The sequence below is a fragment of the Athene noctua genome, chromosome Z, assembly GCF_965140245.1.
Source record: "Athene noctua chromosome Z, bAthNoc1.hap1.1, whole genome shotgun sequence".
NCBI classification, from domain to species: Eukaryota; Metazoa; Chordata; class Aves; order Strigiformes; family Strigidae; genus Athene; species Athene noctua.
Window position 1 is genome coordinate 12352213 of NC_134077.1, and position 21961 is coordinate 12374173.

General features: G+C 43.8%; 3 protein-coding genes across 3 annotated transcripts in view; 1 reads left to right on the plus strand and 2 right to left on the minus strand.

Annotated features, from left to right (window-relative positions):
- ARHGEF39 (Rho guanine nucleotide exchange factor 39) lies at positions 1-11019 on the plus strand. Its single transcript, XM_074932548.1, has 10 exons — positions 1-113; positions 720-902; positions 1478-1572; positions 1992-2112; positions 3153-3271; positions 4890-4960; positions 5750-5878; positions 9381-9610; positions 10536-10624; positions 10816-11019. Exons 2-10 carry the CDS (start codon positions 756-758, stop codon positions 10829-10831), a joined length of 1017 nt encoding a protein of 338 aa, XP_074788649.1. The 5' UTR covers positions 1-113; positions 720-755; the 3' UTR covers positions 10832-11019.
- A 3709-nt stretch (positions 11020-14728) lies between these two features.
- MRPL17 (mitochondrial ribosomal protein L17) lies at positions 14729-15701 on the minus strand. The gene is made up of 3 exons (XM_074932187.1): positions 15505-15701; positions 15341-15409; positions 14729-15264 (listed from the first exon to the last, which is right to left on the minus strand). Exons 1-3 carry the CDS (start codon positions 15676-15678, stop codon positions 14992-14994), a joined length of 516 nt encoding a protein of 171 aa, XP_074788288.1. The 5' UTR covers positions 15679-15701; the 3' UTR covers positions 14729-14991.
- Positions 15702-18169: 2468 nt separating this feature from the next.
- The window catches only part of CCBE1 (collagen and calcium binding EGF domains 1), a 99203-nt gene continuing 95411 nt past the window's right edge, over positions 18170-21961 (minus strand). The window contains exons 10-11 of the mRNA XM_074932133.1: positions 21745-21780; positions 18170-20669 (exon numbers count right to left, since the gene is read on the minus strand). Coding sequence (XP_074788234.1) covers positions 20436-20669; positions 21745-21780 — 270 coding nt within the window. The 3' untranslated portion in view covers positions 18170-20435. The remainder of the gene's footprint in view (positions 20670-21744; positions 21781-21961) is intronic.

Below are 21961 nucleotides of genomic sequence, written 5' to 3' on the forward strand. Positions count from 1 at the left end.
GCAGCTGATCCGTGCGGGAGCCAGAACTTTTGTAGAGGTAGCTCAGCTTCCAGACAAACGGCAGACTTCACACTGCAAGTGCACAACAGTCCGCACTGCCTTTTGATCAAAAGGTACAGCAATATTTAACCAGTGCTCTGCCAACACGTGCCTCTTCTCTAAGAGCGGATGATAAAAGAGGGAGTGTTTTTCCCTATAACAAAAGCATGATGCTTTTGCAGGAGACAAGAGCAGCAGCAGACTGGTTAATAAGCGGATAGTGTGTTTCACAGCGGTTGCTCAGTGTCTCTCATTTCTGGAACCACAAACTAGTTAGAAAATGACTGTGCCCCCCCCCCTCCATCTTATGGCTGTTTTCTACTCCTACATGCAGTACCTCTTCCACCCACTAACTTCCTTGGGTTTATTAAGAATTTTGAGTGAAGAATGGGGCAAAGCACAGGAAACAGTGGTTTGTGAGTGCGATTATGCACTTGATCTTACAGACATTGTAATGTACTGCTTTTGCTTTTATGGTCTGGTCTTTCTAACACTGTTACTCTGGTTGATGTAGGGCTCCTGTACCCAGGTAGGAATGCAGAAGGAAACTCTTAATAATGGTTGCTGGCAACTGTCTTCCGTTATTTCATAGTGAAGTGTAGGGAGCATTGTAGCTCAGAATCCTACCCTGCAGCACAGGTTATTCTTTTGTTGTGTGTCTATCTCTCTTGACTCCTCAGGATCATTACCTTTCTGTACATCAGCCCAAGGTTGCCATGCGTGACTCGTGCCTGCTGTTTATGGCAGGAGCAAACCCTGTGGAAGAGCAAAGGGCTCGCTGGGAGAGAAAACGCAGCCGGACAGCCAAGGAGCTCCTGGAAACCGAACACAAATACCTTGAGCAGCTGGATTTGGTAGTCACAGTGAGTATTTTGGCCCCTTCTGACGTGTGGGTACTTTCAGGCAGCACATACCTATTTGTGTTGTCATGAGGAAGGGTCAAGAGGAAGACTTTGATGCATACCTACTGCATGGGATAACTGCTGGGGCTGAAAGGCATTTTTTTGTTGTTTTTCTTCTACCTCCTCTGTAATCTCCAGTAGCTCATGGTTTTGGCCCCTTGGCTTTGGTCTGTACACAGACATAAATCTTTGCTTTGATTATATAGGGAACTACCCTTAAGATGCCTGAGATGTATGAAATGCAGGGACACAGACAAGACAAAGATTATGAACAAGGTGGTGACAAACAAATGCATCTAGCAATACTGAGGTAGACTATCAGTGCTGTAGTGCTGTTCCACATGTTTACAGTTGTGGTCAAAGTGAGCAAGAAGGCTTGCATCTGATGATAGAGATCTTAAGGAGGCATTCACAGCATTTGATATTTTTTTGAGCTAAAGAGCATGCGACTTCTTGCTTCTACTGTGTGCCATGAATAACCTTTGAGTGACCTGTGATTTTTACCTGTTTGAAATTCTCTCTTTTTTTCTACTTAGTTCTTTGTGACAATTTTAAAGGCCAAAGGGACGCTGAAACCTGCTGTGTTGGAAACCATATTTGGACCCCTGGAATCCATATATTCAGCCAGCCAGTAAGTGAACACACTGATGTGATTCCTGTAATTATATGAGGAGGACCCTATATTGATGGAAAAGTAAGATTTCAGGAAATAAAGCTAATAGCTTATTAAACAGACATTCACTTTTACTACTGCTAGCCTTGGTGGTACCTGCAGGTGTTTCCAGGAAGCTGCTGAACTGTATCCACATATCCAAATGTCCAGTCGCTCTCTGGATAGTGGTTTAAACCCAGTAAATCTGCTGTGTGGTGTTTTTAAGGGATGTTTTCTGTAGCTTACCCTGTGACCACCAAGAATGTATTTGGCACACAAACTGGATATGGGCTGGAGGCTGACAAAGGACGGTCAGCATTAAGAGTGAGCAAGAGGGAGCTGTGAAAATTCCATCAGTAATGTAACCCTCATGAGCAGACTTTGCTCCTTGTGCACAGTGTTCTGTCGCTTCACCTGGAGAGAGGGAATCTGGGACCAGGACTGGAAAATTTCTGTCAGAATCTGGAGCTTTATGGCCACTATGCTGAGAATTTGGAGCAGGCAAATAAAACATTGAGGGTAAATATCTCTTTTATTCTTGATGTTCTTTCTTCCCTCTCCTTCTCCATTCTGTCAGGCAGTTACATCCCTCCCTTTTTCTTCTGTTTCTGGAATGACCAGTTCTCTTCCTTTTTCTGGGCTGCTGCTATTTTCTCAGTCTTCCATAATAGCATGGTGAAAACTTCTCTACTTATTTAGAGCTTCAAATTTTTGAAGCTTGTTTCAGGTGTTTGTATATGTATGTGCATATGCGGAGCACAGCTTTCTCAGAGAGAGTTCTGTATTTACTCCCACTCCTCTGTGGCTGGCAGACCTGGAGAGTTTGCAGTGGGAACACTAGGGCACAGTGATCTCTTCCTGGAGAATTATCACATGTCCTAATATTTCCCACTGCTACTAACTGTATCCTAACAATGGGATTTCCTTTTCCCTCCCTATTTTTTTTCTATGATTATAAGAAAAGTTTTTCCTTCCCACTTATCTCTCCAAATACAACCTGTCTTCCAAGAAATTTTAGAAGAATATCTGTTTATTTTAAAGTCCTGATAGCTCTATCTGGAATTTAAACCACCTGCCTTCCATTTTTTGTCTAGGCTTGTTCCCTGCTGCAGCATGTATTGGGAAGTTTTCCTTCTGTTTGCATTCACACTTTTGAATTCCCAAAAGAAAAAGCCATTTTGGATACTTATCTTGAGGTGATGGGAATGTGGGGCTTCATTGCTTTGTCTTGAAATGAGTGGCAAAAAGCCACAGGTGGTCTCCTTGTTTTCCTGTCTGAGATAACCTTCCTTTTTTTTTTTATTTCCATTTGCTGAGTATACGAGCTTTATATTGCTGTGCATGTATGAAGAAGGGAAGTTGCTTTCACTACCCACTGGGAAATCATGGTCAGGAGAAAGGGAATTGCTTGCCCATGGTCACAAGAGATGTTGATGTTTGTGTTTTTGACTGCAGTCCCAAACTCAAAGGGTCTTAAAGAGTGCCAAGCTCTGGTGCAGACTAGAGCCTGTATTGCTTTCTGTAGTCTCAAAGCTATATGCCTTTTCTGCTGCACACAGGAGCAACTGAGGAAAAATAAGTCATTCCGACGTTTTAAGAAACTCCAGGAGGCTCGACCTCAGTTCCAAGGGAGGAAGCTGGAGGATCTGCTTCCTTTGCCCCTGCAGAGGTTAAACCAGTAAGCAAGCAATTCTGAGTCTTCAAGGTGTTTGCATGAGAGGGAGAAAAAAGAACATGAGTTTCTTGCATGTTATGAGAGGTAAAGTTGCTTAATGTGTCTCAAAATTGGATCATATCGACATCAATGAAGCAGACCTCAAGACATGCCATAAAAGTGGAATCAGTGTACATGGATGGGAGTTGATGCAGAGATGTAGCTATGTTTAGTGCTGGCTCCTAAAGCCCTTCATCTTGATCTTGGGTAGAATTGGAAGTGGAGGCTTTTCTATCATCTTGGTAAGCTACTGAAGTTAGGCCCTGAGCAAAAGCAAGCTGTCTGAAGTGCTGTAGAAGTGGTGACCCTGCCAGAGATGGTCTCTGCTTTTGTGGAAGTTGTTGACCTGGAGCACTGTGACTCCTCTCCTGTAGATGGTTGTTATTAGATAGAGATGAGATTAATGAACATGGAGGAGCTTTTCTGCCTTCTCTGGTTATCAGGTCCATATGCTTTCCTCAGATTTGGTGCCTATCACAGCTGTCTGAGCCTGGAAAGATCCAGTCTGGATTGCTGCATTCCTCCGTTGAGGCTTCATCTCCCCTTCAAAAGGAGGCAGGTTGAGTGCATGAAGTGAGTGCTGCATGCACTCAAGGGCTGCCCTTTCTTGAGGAGGGTATGTAGGTAATACACAGCACAGGTAGTTTGCTGAGAATCCAGCTGATGCTACTGTAGAACAAATAGCTGCTTTCAACTATGGTCTTATCAACGCTAAAGCAAATTTGAGATATTGAGAGCTTCCTTTCTTTGAAAATAACTCAGAACAAGCATACCACAGTCTTTCAGGTAGCTTCATGTAACCTTTTTAGTCAGCTTGGCAGATATAAACAGAAGCTTTATTTTTACTCTAATTCTTTGCACTGCTCCTTTAAATTTGTGAAATAGCAGTATATTTGTTGCTGTCGAACTGTTTGCAGAAATGGTGGCTTTTTAACAGAAGGTCTAATTTTTTCATTAATCAGCTCTTTCATGTTCAAGTTTCTTCAAAACTCTGTTACATGTACTGCAGGTCATATGACCTCTGCCAGTTCATGAATGTATTCAAAGAGATATTTCTTCTGTCATTTCAGACTGAAAATAATTTGACTTTATTGGGAGAAAGCATTTTCAGAAATCTGATCCTTCTGTTAAAGACTAGAGAGAAAGAAAGAAAAAAGCAGTTCCTAGTTCTTATAGAAATGCCTTTATTTTCTTGTGTGGGCAGGAAACATATGGTATGAATGCTGCCGTTCAGACATTAAAAAAAAATAGTTCAAAGATAAATTTGTCTGTTATTCAAGGCATTTTTATGTGAACACGAAGAGAGTCTCATGGACTTAAGTAATATGTGAGGTTGCTTTTATCAGATCCCCCAGGAAATGCCAAAAGCTTGCAATATATAAAATACTTGGGTTAATTTAGTTGATAAATTTGAAGATAAAATGAATGTGATCAAAGAATTGTGACAAAAAGCTGTTTGGGTAGGCTTAGAGATGTGTACTCCATCTCCTGGTGGAATGTTGTTCATCATTCTGTGATTGATAGGAGATGCTGCTGTTCTTGGTATCTTTTTTGTGAAATAAACTTGCTCTCTCTATCTTAGGTACAAGCATTTCATCAGAGACCTTCAGGAGAACACCAGCCCAGACAGTGCTGAGTACCATAAACTTGCAAGTATGATTCTACTTGTAGATGCTGGCACTTTGATCAGTGTTAGCCTCCTTGCTAATAATAATTGGATTCTCATCTTCTATCTAATTCCACAGGAATAAGAATCTTCCTCTCTCTGGGTTTCTGGTGGATTACTATTTCCCTTCTCCATCTTGATCAGGATGTCCCTGAGAACACATTGAGAATAAAAATGTAGGGTAACTGACTGGAAAAGTGACCCGGGGGTTAGGCTGGAGAAATGGCAGCTCTGTTTTTTGTGATGAGAGTGGTGAGGCACTGAAGCAGGTTGGCCAGGGAAGTTGTCAGTGCCCCAACACTTGAAGTGTTCACGGTCAGGTTAGATGGGGCTTCAAGCAGCCCGATCTAGTGAAAGATGTTTCTTCAGGGGAGTTGAATTAGATGATCTTTAAAGATTTCTTCCAACCGGAACCATTCTATGACTATTGGTCACGTGCCTCCGTTTTCTAGGATAGTTCATGTTCTTCGTGCCATATTTACTAGTAGTTAACGCCACTTGTGGGGTATTTTTCCTGGCTTTGCTTCCAAATGCAGGAAATTATTCCTCTGTCTAATGTTTCATTGGCAAATAAATGTTTTTCTAGAACTGCAGAGCCCTCTCTCCAATCACCATTTCTGTAGTCCAATTCCTGCTGAAATTACTGAATAAATCTGTTGCTGATACTTGGTTTAAAAGATCTGCTGCTTAATTTCATTTTATCTTCACAGCAAGATATATAAAGTGTAATAAGTATTCATTTGTGATAACCTCAGAATGTACTGCTATAATTTCAGAGGCTGTGAAATCTGTTTCTGAGGTATCTCAGTGGGTCCAAGACATCATTCATAAGAGAGAGAACTCATTGCAGCTACTTCGGGTTCAGAAACTGCTCAAAGGACAGAAGACCCAGGTTTTGACTCCAGGTAGGTCTTACTGGCAGCTCTGTTTTTCTTCTGCCAAGCTGAGATAACTGGAGGATATATGCTTGCCTTCATCTCTGACTCAACTCATATTAACCTGTTTTTCCCTTTCTGCCCAAATTCTACAGATAGATGGTGGAGAAATATAACTAGTAATTCAAGCACTTTTTTTTTTTTTTTAAATTAAGAATTTTTGAGTAAGAATAATCAGCAGCTTAGCTGCCTGACTTTCAAATAGGAGGAACTGGTGACATGTAGTTAGACAGTTAGTAACAGAAACCTGAAGAGATCAGGAGTGTAAGTCCTGGGTGAGAATAAAAGACAGACATTGAATAATTCTGGAAGAGTGTAAGTAGTGGTGTTGTCCCTACTCCATTGCAGCAGCTACAGATTTCTGAGTGTCAAGGGCCCAAGCTACATGAAGCTACAAGCTTCATGGACTTCACTCACACCCTTCACATGAAGTATCGTTTTAACTGCATGTTTAAACTAAGCCAGAAATCAGAGTAATTCTGTTGATAGCTAAGATACATAATGTCACAGTCACAGGCATGTAAGATACTCTAATTGGATAACAGGTTTCTTTATGACCTCTGGTGTGACTGGGGACTCTACATGCCCAGAGCATGCTTGGAACTATGTATGGAATATTGTAAGAAATGTATCCAGTCTGGAAAATTCTGAAATGGTCACCTGGGGCTTTACCAGTGCTCTCACTAAACACTGAAGGAGCAGTGCTGCAGCTGCACAGTGACTTGTGTAAAAGTCTCTAAGGCACACCTCCAGGTACTTGTGAATGTGGTTGTAATTCATACATGTGGAGCTTTGTTACAGTGAGATGGTGGAGAGATTTGGAAGGGTAGAAGTAAGGAAACTTGTGGGTTGAGGTAAAACCGGTTTAACAGGTAAAGCAAAAGCCACTCTTACAAGCAAAGCAGAGTAAGGAATTCATTCATTCCTTCCCATCAGCCAGGAGGTGTTCAGCCACCAGGAAAGCAGGGCTCCATCACATGTAACATTTACTTGAGAGGACAAATGCCATCACTCCAAAATTCCTGAACTTCCTCCTCCTTCCCCCAGCTTTATATGCTGAGCATGATGTCATATGGTCTGGAGTGTCCCTTGGGTCAGTTGGGGTCAGCTGTCCCACCTGTGTCCCTTCCCTGGTTCTTGTGTACCCCAGTCTAGTCTGGGGGGGTGGTGTGAGGAGCAGAAAAGGCCTTGACTTCTGTATAAGCACTGCTCAGCAATAATTAAAACATCCCTGTGTTACCAACACTGTTTCCAGCACAAATCCAAAACATAACCCTGTACCAGCTACTATGGAGACAATGAACTCTAACCCACACAGACTAGCATGGGTAGAAAAAGAGGTTATTTATCGGAAGTTACTCCAAAGATCCTCAGTCAATGGGCAAATTAATTTACAATTCTCTTTCCTATTTCTCTTAAAATCCTTCTGGTGATGGTAGCTGAAAAGGAGCTAACAAATGTGTGCTCTGCTTACACTGAGCATAAGCATGTGTGTGGGTGCCTGAGCACACTGGGGTAGTGCATAAGTAAAAAGGTAAAAGAGTTCTCCTGAATGACAAAACTAATAAGATAACCCCATGACAAAAAAAATGCAACCTCCAAACACTATAGCTAGACCAGAGAGCCATCATTTGAAAGCGTTGGGCCTGCTTCTGTTTTTTTTGTCTTCAAATGTTGAGACAGTAGAACAAGTGTTGAGGGTCTATAGACACCTTTTCATTATCTAGGACAGAGTTGTGATGGTTGTGTTTTCCATTAGCTGGAGTAAAATAGGTACTATTGGATGTAAGAAGCAGAAAAGTAAGAGGCAGCTGGGGCTTTCTAGTTTCTGGAAAGCTGGACTAAAACAAGCTAGCTTTTGCAGAACTGTTAAGATTGCATCCTTTTACTAGGAGGAAAGACATGGGAAAACAATGCTATAGATTCAGGAAAACAGTAGCTTTGGAGTTTGGTATCTCACATTTGGCAGTGTCTCTGAGATGTGCTGCTTCCAATGGAAAGAGACCCTGCTTTCCTTGCTGCCTTCCATATATAGGGCAAATACAATCTTAGCTGGAAATGCCTTCTTAACATAGCACACTGTTTGGTCATCCCTAGCTTCCCTAGGGATATTTCCTTGCCCTTCTTTCATAAGAATTTCCTAAATCACATGCCTCTGGGATTCCTGAACACAGATCTGTATCCCAAGACTTGCAGCAGCTCGGGTTGTATGCCAGGGAGTCTGATCACAGCTTAGCCTGAGGGAAACAGTTCCTAGTCCAGCCCCACACTGCTGACACCTTCCTTCCATTGGTGTTTTAAGCTTGGATTGATTCCTGCATCTCACCCTTGTCTTTCTCAGTTTCTTATTCAGATAAGATAAGTGGTTCCTGTGGAGTAAACTAAGCAGGAATTCACTTGCCTCTGTGTTTTGTGACTGTGGCATATGAACTGAGACACAATCCATAATTAAAACGAAATTGTGTTGTTTTCTAAAAGGTACTTACTAGCTCAGCCAGAACCTAAGGCACAAAAAACAGTGGCTGAAATTCTCTGGCAGGTGTTTCTCAGAGCAGGTCAGATGACAATACCTTACTATGACTTTAAATTTTTATAGATAAACTTACTGTCAGAGTCTTCATAATTCCCATCAGTAGGTGTCTTGTACAATAATCCTTCTAGTTAGAGGCACTGCTTTATTTATTCCATTTGTGTAGATGCCACTTTTTTATTGCTCCTTACAGTTAGGTTTATCAAATTGTTTTGACTTTTTTCCTGCTGATTTCACTGCCTTTTATTTTATTGCAGTTCATTTAATGGGTAGATGATGCTGGGCCCTATTCTGTGAGAAGCTGATGGGGCTGCCTATTCAGACCTTCCTTTTAATACATTGTTTTGTATCCCCTTTGCTGTCTTCTCATTAGATCAGTAATCTGCATTCTGTAATCTCTGTAACCTGTTAGCTACTGGAGGTCTGTATATAGTTAGATGACCTGTGAAACTTTTTTGGTTTAAATTGGCACACACAAGCAAACAAAACAAGGGTAAAACAATAAATGTTCATGCTTAGGCTAACTTCTGTTTCACCACTGATGACAAACAACTGGACAATACAATTTCATAGTTTGCTATGTTTTCTGAAGGTCTATGTTAATTTAAAGGTACGCACACCATTTTCAAACCATGTTTGTGTTCCGTTTGCTTTAAGCAGCCTTGTGTATGATAATGTCCTCTTAATTAACATAGTGGAATTATAACAACTTCAGTCTGCTCCTCACATACTAAAAGTCTTGGGCTGATTTACTATTTTTGCATGGGTGTTACGAGCGCTGGTGATCTGACCTCAGTTGGTAGTGCCTTTTAGTGGCTGGATTTGATGTAGAACCTGCTAACCTACAAGGGTAGCTTACTGTATTCCTCTTTGTCTCATTACGTTCTTTTCTTTTTTCCAGTAGCGATCTGACAAGTGTCTTTATTTCCCTTTCATGCCTAGGGCGCTGGTATATCCGGGAAGGCTGGCTTTTGGTGGTGCCTTCAAAGGGAGGAGAACTGAAGCGCAGGATGTTCTTCCTTTTTTCTGATATCTTTATTGAAACAAAGCCCTGCCACCCACTACACCCGCTGAACTCGAACAAATTGGCATGCCAGGCTGTCTACCCACTTCACCAGTGCGTAGTGGATAAAGTGTTCGGCCACACGCAGAGCCAGGGAGGGCTCCTCAGTGTAAGTCTTCACACTTCTGCCTGGCAGAAGCATCAGTGGCAGCAGAATTGCGCAGCGAGTCTCTAGCTGTCTCAGCAGCACCAGGACTGAGATGGTGAGAGTGGTGACAATGGTAAATGCAATGAACTAGTCTGTTAGAGCAGCCCTTCTCCTTGAGTGATGTAGGTCCTTTTCCCTTCATGGTGTATGCCCTCCTGAGTGCTCTGGGGTACAGGTTTCTAGTTGCTTTACTTAGTTTAGGTGAGGAGGGTCTAATAAAACCTTAACACGCCCTCATTCGAGTCACATGTTTGAGGGTACAGCCCCACAATCATGTGACAATGAATATGTAGTGTTTGATTGTGGATTGAGTTTATAGAAAATCCTGAAAAACAGATAATGTGAACAGGTGTGGGTATTATCACAACAGATATTGCTCGTGCATCTAACTCCCTGAGGGTTGCAGCGTCTGTGGCTGGGACTGATGCCTTAGTTAGGGGTTTCAAGTTCAGGTCTTCCTAGGCTGCAGCACCGGGGGGCTGTGTCACCTCCTTCCTCGTTAGCTATGACACGGAAGACTTTGGGCAAGCTGTGATCTGTAGATGGTGGTAGTGGAAGGACCCCTAGGGGCAGCTCGGAGTATGGGAGCAAGCTGGATGAAGAGCTGCTGAGAACTTGTGTAATTACCAACTTCCAAACACCCTATTAAGTCTGAGTGAGCTGTCACATGTGGCTGGAAGGAATGGACAAGACTGGCACTTGCTCCGTACCGTCCAGCCTCTGGCTTCTCCCAGTACCAATGCTAAATTTTCCTATCTGGGAAAAAATGGTGGAAATCGGCGTGTAAGGCTGAGTTGAGCTCAGTACCAATGACACTCCTTTTATCAGAGTTGCTGCCTTGGTAAGGAATGCCCCAAAGTGGTACCAGATTGTGTTTGCCTTTCAGCTTTCCTTTCCACACAAGACACTGCTGTTGATGTCCAGTGACCAACAAGATATTAATGACTGGTATCAGAGTCTCACAGCTGCAGTCAGGTAGGCACCCGTTTTCCAGAAGTGGAAGGGGGCAGAACATAAAAATGACGGTATCAACATGTGTATTTGCATGTATTACATGGTTATAAAGCTGATTGAGAAGACCTGACTCTGGTAGCCAGGATACAAGGGAACAGTAAGAACAGATTTCATGTATTAACAATGAATTTCCCCTTTGTTTTCCACTACAGGCAACTGAAAGCCTGACCCACATGAATACAAGACAGACCCCTCTTAGTAGAAGCCTACACAGTCTTAGGGGACGCATTTGGAGGGACTACACACCATGCTTGTGAGATGATGAATGCACAGGAGAATTGCATTTAGAACACACCATGCTTGTGAGAGGATGCATGTGCTTTCTCAGCAGTCCCAATCCTAATACAGATATTGCAAAAAATAGGTATGCAAACTAAGGGTTTGTATATAAAAAAATCTGTATCAGAAATTTTCCCCGGTGTAGCTTAGAAGCTTCTATCTTTTCTAAACTTTTTTTTCCTCAGATTATTAAGGACAAGCAGAAGAGAGCCTGACTTGCTTTCTCTCCTTAAGTGTTTTTATCCATCTGTCTTTCTAAATCAGTGTGTTCACATTTATTTGTCTACGTATGCCTGCCTGCTCTTTCTTCTGGATCCTTTGATCAAACCAGATGTTTTGGATAATGGTAACATAGTTAAAACACCCTATTTTCAGCTAGTGCTACAGAGCTGCAGTCATCTTCCTTCCTTGACATGTTTTTATTGTTCATATCCTTGAGTTTTTTATCAAAATAGTTTGACAGTTTCTGTACCTCCTCATCTAAGAAAGTGACAGGTCGGTGGATAAGGGAAAATTATTCAGTGGTTAAAATCCCTCTCAGTTTCTCATCAGTCCCACAGAAAAGTTAGTCTGCTGAACTATCTGAAATAAACTGGCAGGTAACATAGACTCATGCTTATCAAACAGCATTCGCATCTCTGATCTGAATCCTAAGAGATGACACAGATGAAACAGCACTCACCTTTACCTTCAAGGTGTGCAGTAGCCTTATCGCTTTGAAATGCTACAGTGATAAGCTTGGGCAGCACCTCTGCTCCCGAAGCACAGGGAAAATCTCCAGAGGGCTACAGTCAGCATTCTGGGCCATCAGTCACTGGTAATGTGCTAGGGTTGTTTATTAGCTTGAAAGATCCAATTAAGGAAGAAATATAGATAAGGTATTATTCTTGTATCTCACTGAAGCCTCAACATGGACTTTTAATAATGTGGAAGCTTTGCACCAGTAGCAGATGGATTCATCACTTCTATTGAGGGGGAAAACATCTGAACAAGATGCTTAGGTCAGTGGCAAAGAGGGCAATCTCAAGGTCATTAGAAACATAAAAGATTAAGATCTGTCTCAACACTGACTTTTTAGTAGTTTGTTTTCTCTTATTCCTTAAGCAGTACCACATACCTTTAATTTCTCACTGGATTTCATTAAAAGAGAAGTGGTACTGTGTGAGATAAGTATCCTGAAGAGAGAATTACCAAATTTTAAGTTCTTTCACATAACCTGATCTTTTTGTTTAATTTGTTTTTCCATACAGCTAACTCACTACACAGGATTGCTCATTTGTCTTAAGTTTGTGAAACTTGGGAGAGAGGAAGGAATCCAACATGTTTGCATGTTTGGGTTTGTTGTTTTGGGGTTTTTTTCCCCACTTAGAGCTACAGCTAGGACTTTCAAGTACTAGCTGTACTTGAAAACAAAGACAAAGCTAGCAATTTAAGTTTCTTATCTCCCAGCAGTTATACCACTCTCTGAAACAGTTTTACTACCATCCCTTTTTGTTTGAATAGGGTAATACTGAGATTTCTTGCAACCCTATACCTGTGGCTAAGGTACAAGTTCTTGGTAGAGATGACTGCTCTTCCTGACCATACTCCCTCCTCCTTTTTATGACACAAGTCCCTTTGATACTGTCTCTTTTAAGACTTACCTCAGTGTTACAATCCTACTTGCATTCAGCCCTTCTGAAACAGCAAAACTAAACCACTGATTTTTCACTGAACGCTGCTGCACACTGGCTTCTAGAGAACGGTGTAGCTCTGTCACAGTGAAGTGGAGTGCCCCAGAGTAAGGCTGCTGGACTCAGAAGCTGTAACAAACCCAGTCTTTGCTGGAATAAGTTATTCATGTTGAGCAACAGACACCACCTACCTGGCCTTGTGCAAAGCATTTGACATTGTCCCCCACAACATTCTTGTTTCTAAATTGGAGAAACATGGGTTTGATGCATGGACCACTCAGTAAGGAACTGGCTGGATGGTTACACTCAAAGAGCTGCAGTCAGCAGCTCGATGTCTGAATGGAGAGCAGTGACAAGTGGTGTTCCTCAGTGGTCGGTGCTGGGACCAGTACTTGTGAGAGACAAAAAACCAGGTCTGCAAGAAACATGTACTGAGAAAAACAGTCTGAGAAAGAGATAAAAGTTGAGGCCCTCCGAGCTAAGAAAGACCTCAGACACTCGCAAGATGAAACTACAATCATGGGGTGGATGGTGCGGAGTTTGGAGCTGATAAGGCTGCCTGGATAGCACCGGACAGGCTAGAGGAGGGAGCCCTGTGGAGACAGGACCGCTCTGCTCTGGGGCACATGGCCAAATTTCAAGGGCCATCTCTCCAGTGAATGAATTTGCTTAATTATCAATGAAATGCATATTGAGGTTAACACCCCTCAATATGCTAACAAAGACTAACAAGATCATGCTAATGACATCATCCCATGAAACATCTTACCCCTGCCTATACATGGGATACATAGCTATGTAGTTTGACCTAGGGGACAGACCCAAGGAAAGTGTGTATAAATCAAGGAGGGGGGGAAGAGGGGTTGGGGGCCCGAGGAGTGAAGTGAGGAAGATGGATGCCTCCTGGAACCCTCAATGGTGGGATCAATGCAGAAACCCCTATCAGTGATCTCTATTTATTCCCTTTATTTCTTTTATTTCCTTTTTTCTTCACTACCAATAAGTAACATAAGGCATACTGTATTGCTTGCCATAACTCATATGTTTAGCCAGTTATCATGTGTCCAAGTAATACATTGTGGGTAGTTAATAAATGTTGGGACTTTTGAGTCTTGACTCACCATTGTCTGCTCCGTTGGGGATTTGCCAATCTGAGTCACTTGTTTCCCTCTGAGCGGGATGTGACAGCGCTGTTTAACATCTTTGTTGGCGACACGGACAGTGGGATCGAGTGCACCCTCAGCAAGTTTGTTGATGACACCAAGCTGTGTGGTGCGGTCCACACACTGGAGGGATGTGCCATCCAGAGGGACCTGGACAGGCTGGAGAGGTGGGCCCATGTGAACCTCACCAAGTGCAAGGTGCTGCACATGGGTTGGGGCAATCCTAAGCACAAACACAGGCTGGGGGATGAGTGGGTTGAGAGTAGCCCTGTGGAGAGGGACTTGGCAGTATTGGTGGATGGAAAACTATGAGACAGCCACATGTACTCGCAGCCCAGAAAGCCGAATGTGCCCTGGGCTGCATCAAAAAGTGTGGCCAGCAAGTTGAGGGAGGGGATCCTCCTCCTCTGCTCTGTCCTTGTGAGACCCCACCCGCAGTGCTGTGTCCAGTTCTGGGGGGGGTCTCAGTGTAAGGAAGACATGGACCTGCTCAAGCAAGTCCAGAGGCCACAAAGATGATCAGGGGGCTGGAGCACCTCCCCTATCCAGAGACTTTCTAGCAGCCTTCCAGTACTTGAAATATGTAAAGTACTTGAAACTACAGGAAATATGGGGAGGGACTCTATCAGGGGGTGTAGTGTTAGGAAGAGGAGAAACAGTTTTAAACTGAAGGCAGGTAGATTTAGATTAGATATTAGGAAGAACTTCTTTACTGTCTGAGGGTGGTGAGGCCCTGGCACAGGCTTCCCAGAGAAGCTGTGGCTGCCCCCTCCCTGGCAGTGTTCAAGGCCAGGCTGGACGGGGCTTTGAGCAACCTGGGCTAGTGGAAGGTGTCCCTGCCCATGGCAGGGGGGGTGGGACTGGATGATCTTTAAGGTCCCTTCCAACCCAAACCATTCTGTGATTCTGTGTGCACAGGAATATAATCCAAACAGAAGTAAACACATTTTCTGAACTGTTTATTTACACAGAAACTGTTAACCATTAGGGCTCTCAGCTTGATTTCCTTCTTTTGCTTCAAACCACAGAAGCAGCAAGTAAGCCTTGAGCTTATGCCCCCCATCAAGGCAAGTCAAGCTTAGTAATCAACTTTCAGACTTCCTGGGACATCCTGTGCTCCAGCACAGCAACAAGCTGTCTGGTGCACATGCAGCTCAGGCCAAGACCCATCTCTGTGTGTGCACAGGGCCCTCCTCAGGGCAGCAGGGGATGCCTAGACAGGGGTGCCCGCGGGGGCTTCTGGGGTTGCTGCTCGCTGCATGTCCTCCCGGTAGCCCTTCAGGAGCTGGTTGAGCAGTGTCTTCTCGGTGTTGAGCTGTGGGCGGATGAGCGGTGGGTAGGGGTTCCCCTTGAGCTCGATGACTGCCATCTTGGCGCAGTCAAGGCTATCCCGGTTGGGGATCTGCAGCATGCGGGTGTAGCTGCCGGGGTGGGGCTGGAACCGGGGTGCCAGCACCTTGAACAGCTTGTGGATGAGGTCCTTTTCCTGCGGGGCGGCACACTCAGCTCCAGCACCACGATTGTGGCGGGCAAGGAGGGATTTGGTGGGGCGCGGTACTTACCGTCAGCCAGAAATTCGCCATGCGCATGGCGCGCTCGTTGGTGTCCCCCAGCTTGGCGTACTCGATGAGCTGCGGGGAAGAAGGAGGCAGAGCCGTTAGGGTTCCTTCGCCGCCCCTCACCCCCCTCCCTCCGTCCCCCCGCCCGGTCAGGCCCGGCCGCTCACCCGCTCGGCGTAGCCCCGCATCTCGTCGGCCCGCGCCCAGGGCGCCTCGATGCGCTCATGCCGCACCAGCGCCGTCACCAGGTTACGCAGCAGGTCGAGGCGTGAGCGCGGGCCCAGCCCAAACCGCCGGTACATGCGCCCGTGCGCGATCGCGGCCGCCACCGACAACCTCATCTCGCCGCCGTCCCGCCGCCGCCGCTCACCTTGGGAGGCGCTTCCCGGCAGCCCCCGCGCGCCGCGCAGCACGCCGGGAATTGTAGTTCGCCCCTACCCGCGGGCACGACCCGCAGCGGCGGCATAGAGCAGGTCAGACGGCCGCCGTCGGGCTCGCCGGGACATGGAGCCCGGAGCCGCGTACCGAGAGGTCTGAGCGGGTCCGGGAAGCCGGGCGGGGCCCCGGTCTCCCGGGAGGCGGCGGGCGGCTGCTCGTCGCACCTCAGTGACGCTGCAGGGCGCAGGGGCGCGCCCCGCTCTGGGCGCGAGCGTGCCGCGCGGCATGCCGGGAGCTGCAGTTCCTGCCCGGCCGGGGAACAGCCCTGCTGATGTCTCTGCGGCATCGGGGCGCCTCCGGGTTGAGGCCGTGGCGGCGCAGGGTGGACTCTGAAGGGAGGAAGGGGAACAGCCGGCCTCGCTGCTGCCCCTCACCGTAGCTGCGGGGTGTTGGGGGGGGGAAGGACAACGCCCTCACAGGAGCCCCCGCGGACTTCGGGGAGGGGGTCCGCCAGGCGCAGCCTACTAGAGCCCTTCTCTTACTCTTTATTCGCCAGTACCGGTGATGGGATGCTAGAAGAGCCATGGGCCCCCATATCGCATCCTGGGGCAGTGCAGAAGCTGCATACACCAGCAGCATGGGTTAAGGGTGGCGGATCCAGCCATCAGGCAGCCCTCACGGGCGCACGAGCAGCCATCCTCGTAGTGGAGGTGGCTACACGCGTTACTTCCACAGACAGAAACCCACCCTCTTCTGCAAGACCTCACACCCCCGTAGTCCTGGCAGTGTGTGCTGTTCAGCTCCAAAAAAAATGCTAAAAGGTTTCCTCCTACTTGGTTCTTCCAGCCAACATTTCTGTAATTTCAGAGAAAGAATGTGTAACAAAAGCAGCTACCAACTGTGTAAGAAAAAATATCTTTGTTATTATGAATACATCATAAAATCACAATAATTTTATACACATTTAGTATTTCATATATAAATAAAGTGAACAGTATAGCTATTGGAATGTGTAATAGGTACAAACATATGGATTTTAATGTGAAGCGAACAAATGCTTGGACCTCATTCCCATCCTTTTTGCTTTTCTGGGGCTTAGCGTATTAACTCTGAAATACTTCTAGGAAGAAGGTTGTGCAACCTGTGATGCCAACAATAACTCCAGACATTCCTTAATTCCATTTACAGTCAATTTTCCTCTCCTTTTCCTGTATTAGCCTGACTATACAAGAATTCTGTGTCAGTATTTCAGCTTCGCAAGAAAGACTAATCCTGTATGTACTTAGCACAGTGTTGAAAGAAAACTTTTTCCAAGCTTTACGATCTTGTTAAACCCATTAACAATCAGCATTTTCCCATCACTACACACTCTTGAAAATGTTTCCATTAAATATATTTCTAATATTAATAAAATAACAAACTCTTTATTATCCTTCTGCTTATAACTTGATGTCTTAACATCAAAATAATAATTCTTTCTGATAAAACTATACATAGTATTTCTATGAAACAAAGTTGTCATGTGCATGAGCCTGGTAATTAAACTAGGCACGAGTGTAGATGTCTCTACATTCTTAATTTGGGTTCTTGGGGGAGTTTGTTATTTTTGGAGCCACAGAGTAATAAATAATTTACAATGTAATGACTTCTCTGGCTATCCAGTAATGAAGTTTAAGACTGGAAATTATGCCTCTGCTGTGGCTTTATAAAACTTTGGGTATGCTGAAGAAAATGTCATTTTTCTATCCAAGTGTCTTTATGTGTTTATCCCCAAATCTTAATGAAATATCTCTGATACAGTGTGTTATGAAAGTTATTATATAATTAATCAGAAATAAAATGAGAAAAGTCTATGCAAATATTTTAGCTGGATGCAGACAGAAAGCTGAACCTTCCCAGCCAGCTGTGCTCAGAGGGGCTCTACCTGCTGGAAGAATTCCTGTCATGTTGAGTGGACATATCTTTACTGTAGTATCCCCTCCTTGCTGCTTGCAGCCAACAGCTTTGGGGAAGGGAGTCTGGAAAGAGCGGGGTGAAGCACAAGGACTAAGGAGCACTTTCCTTCACCCTTTTTTTAACGGAAGAAGCATGTCAGTTGGAAACCCAGCTCTAGGCTGTGAAAACCAATGATGCAGACTCCAGAAAGGGAAGTTACTGAGGTTTCCATTCAGAAAGGCATGTAAACACATGCAATATTTTGTGCTCAAGAGTCATGAGTAGGATAGCTTTCTGTACTTACAGTGAAGCATGCATTTTATCTATTTTTCTCGTCCAGTCTCAGAATTTCCCTTCCTTGGATACTGATGCACAGCTGGGTGATTGTCACCCGCCCCTGAATTTGATGGTCAAACTGGAGGAACTTCTCATTTGGTATTTGTCTATATTTGGAAAAGCAGAGCTTAGAACTAAAATAAGTGCCTTTATTAGAACACATTTTCTTGTGGGCAGGGGACAATAGAATTTAGTTGCTATGTCAGAAGTGATTAATCTAACTCATTATTCACTATCCAATGGTCAAAAAACCCTGCAGCTACTACTTCTATAGTGGGAATCAACCTGATCCAGCAGGTGATGGGGTGTGGTGGTAGACATATGCAAGAGTTACATAATTGGCAAGAGTTACAAATATAACATCTGACATTTAACAAATGTACTTAAAATTGTATATTCGTGAACTGTTATTTATACCTAGTTGTCTGCTTGAAATTAAGAAAATAAGACATAAATGCCTCAGTTCATGCTGTCTTAGAGGTTTCTTTCAGCCTGCTGTGTATAAGACCATCACTCTTTTGGCCACAAGTTCCTTCCCCAAGTCTCACGATTTCCTTACTATCTGGTTCTCAAGACTACTTGGATCTGCAGCTGCTGGCAGAGCTCCTTCCAGAAGAGAAGCCCAAAGACCACAGTGTGAGAGTGCTATCATTTTTTCCAAGCTATCCCAGTGGTGTAGTCATTGATTTGTAAATATTGATATACATGTAACGTGAAAAGGAATACAGAACATTAAGGTTCTTAAAGCTAATGCCCTTGCTTGTGGCATAGTGATAGCGAGGAATTGGGAAACAGTTACAGAAATGAACACATCCTCTTAAGATAATACACAAAAGATATGAAAGGCCTAGACAGCCAGCTGTTTGTACAACATGACCTGTACTGGTGGTGTAGGGATTACACCACCTATCTTTTGGCCCAGAGAATATGAAGGGACTCCAAACCTTTATGGGTTATCTGAAAAGGGCCTGCTTATATTTTTACCTGTATTTAATTCTATTAGAACATGCAAGCCCTGATAAACATGGCAGAATAAGAAGTTTTTCTTTGCATTTGTAACATGGACATGACCCAGCACTAAACATACATAGAAGTAGCAGCTACACAAATATAACATTGAAGTTTTGTGCTTAATATACTCCTTTATCTTCTAAGCATGGCAAAGTCCTCAGCAGCTGTGGTAATCCAAAAGAAATGGTAATACACATCATCCATGAGGTATGGTCTAACTTGTGTATCCAATTTTCCAGTGTAAAAAAAGGGCACTCCCTTTCATCCCTCTTCACAAATACAGGATCCCATCCATGTACAGTACCTCACCTTAGCCATCCTCGTACTGGTTGAAGTGTTTTGTCATGTGCACTCGTGCACCTACTGATAGTCCTTGTATACCCAGCCAAACACACTGCAGCTCTGTGTTCCAGTTCCGTGAATGCCATTTAGGTTGCTCTCATGCAGCAGAGGAACAAAACAGATAGGAGCTCTTTGCAAACATGAGGCCTCTCTCTGGTCTTGATTTCACTCGGACTTCAGCATTTCACCAAGGAAGACATGAACCTGCAGGAAGTCAGAATCCAACTCTTTCTGCAAGGCTGGGACTGATTCTGTGCTTGTCAGTAAGCCTACTTGATTCACTTATGCTTGGTTTTCCTGCTTTATATATCCCCTTTTCTCTTGCTCATCTTTGTGTAATGTATCCAGCATGAATCTGTTGAAGAAGGGAACTGGCCTTCACACTGAGCAGTAGGAAAATGGTAAGGGAAAAGTAGTGTTAGTTTAGGACAAACACATCTTTTCAACTGTCTCTAAACGATACTCTAGCCACACAAAGCCAAATAATTTCCATATCAAGAAGCAGCTCCCTTGTATCACAGCTTCACCATATGTTTTTTGCATTTTCCTGCCATGGTGGGACATAATAGATGAAGACATTTCACTTACAGATGGCCTCTGCTATGAAACAGGGATCCACTTTTCATGTTCTCCTAAGCCTGGGGACAGTAGCTGGAGACTTGAGTTCAGTGGTATAATATATTTACATGTATAAACTGTGGATTAAAGGTCTGCACTATTTATGTCATTCAGGAATGATGTTCAGCTACCACTCTACCCCTGGCAAAATTTGGGTACTGGGTCGTTTGGTCATAGAATGCAAGGTAGGCAGATGAAATGCTGTGGTCTGTGCCATTAGCTAGAGCATGCCTTAATTGTATTATATATTAAGAAGGTTTTCTTGATAGTCTAGGTATAATGCACAGTGCAGGCTTAATGGTATGGAGTTACTGCAAGGAGGCTACCATGAATCAGGAAAGCTACAGTACAGGCAGCATGGTTGGGTAAAAGCAGAGAGAAAACCAGGAAATTATATATATTTTTTTTTTTTTTTACATTGTCAGTGCATTTTTATATTGAAGAACTGTAAAGGGGCTCTATTTTTCAGTAGGTGTAGCTAAGGATGGGCTGCCTTCTGTATCCTGGAGTCTCTGGGTGCTGTCCGTGGTTTGTAGTCTTCTCCAGATCCAAAATCTACTGTGTCATGATAGTTTGTAAATTCCTGAGGTAATGGAAACTCCTCTGTTGATGAATGAGTCCTGTGGCCAAACACTCTCTCTTGCAGCTCAGCGATGTCATTTCTGATGTCTGCCATCATCAGCAACAGGAAATCAAATGAACCTGGTGGGCCCTGCAGTCACAAGGCACAGTCATTAATAATAATCCACTTTGCTCCTCCAGTTTTCAAACAGGTTGATATAATTACTCTTTCAGGGGTAACTCGATAAAATACTGCTTCATATCAATTGCCGAAAGTTAACAGTCTGGTTTTGAATCAACTTGCTCAGGAAGCAATTTTCAAAAGAAGGCAAATGTTTTTTTGCAGACAGAGCCTACATTTACAAGGTGCTCAGCCCTTTTGTTATTTAACAATTCCTTTGCTATATCTGCCTCCTAAGAGTATCTGGATATCTCATGGGAACAGAGGAGATAAATCTTGGTTCCCTGTGTGCCTTCTTATTAAACTGGTAGAAATGACATTCGTAGAATGACTAACAAGTCAGTAATTATTATTTATTTTTTAATTTTTCTCAAGAATGTTGGTATTTGGAAGGTATCTCTTCTATATGGTAACCGTGCTGCTGTCCATCACTTACTAAATATATTGATAATTACAATGCAGAGAGTATCCATCTGGTTTTATCTAATTTTAGAAAATAATTTCTTTTTAGCTGATGTCACATAGTAAAGTACACTGTTTAATACTGAGGACACCCTGGTGGTCACACTTAAAAATCCATTCCACTAATAAGAAAACACCGTAAGAAACAAATTTTTAAACAATTTCACCTGAAAACAGATTGTAAATACTCATCCTCCTGATGACTCGCTCAAAGCCTATAGCTTCCCAAATCCCAGAGAGACAAAGGGTAGGATTTTAAAAGGTTCCCGGGATCAGACTTCGATTAGGAGTGGTGGCTGAACTGTACTAACTAGCACTCTGCATGGGATCTCATAGTACTGCCTTCTGAGGATGTCCCACTGCTGTTGTAGGGCAGAGGGACACTTATTGCCTTCAGTGTCCCGTCCAGCAAGGGAAGAGGTGTGTAGGAAAAAACATTTGTATGAAAACAGGTAATCACTTCCTTTCCAGTAACATTTTCTGTGTATGTAAAGTATCTTTCATTGTTCTCTTGACTTTTGGCCAACCTGTTAGTAGTCAACATCACTTTGTTGTGGAAATTCCTCCTGTGAGCAATACTTACAGGTATCCCCTTTGGTCCTGGTGCACCTCGCTCCCCCTGTAATCAATACCACCTCAGTTAGTTTACTGTGACTAGAGGAAACAAAACATCACGGTTTGTCTCTGCAGACTCCCTTACTTACTGTCCCCAGATCAAGAATCATCAGCTTAAGCTTGCTCAGAAAAAGAAAAGAAAATGAAGAAGGAACTCAAGGAAATTGCTGCTAATTCTAGTGGGA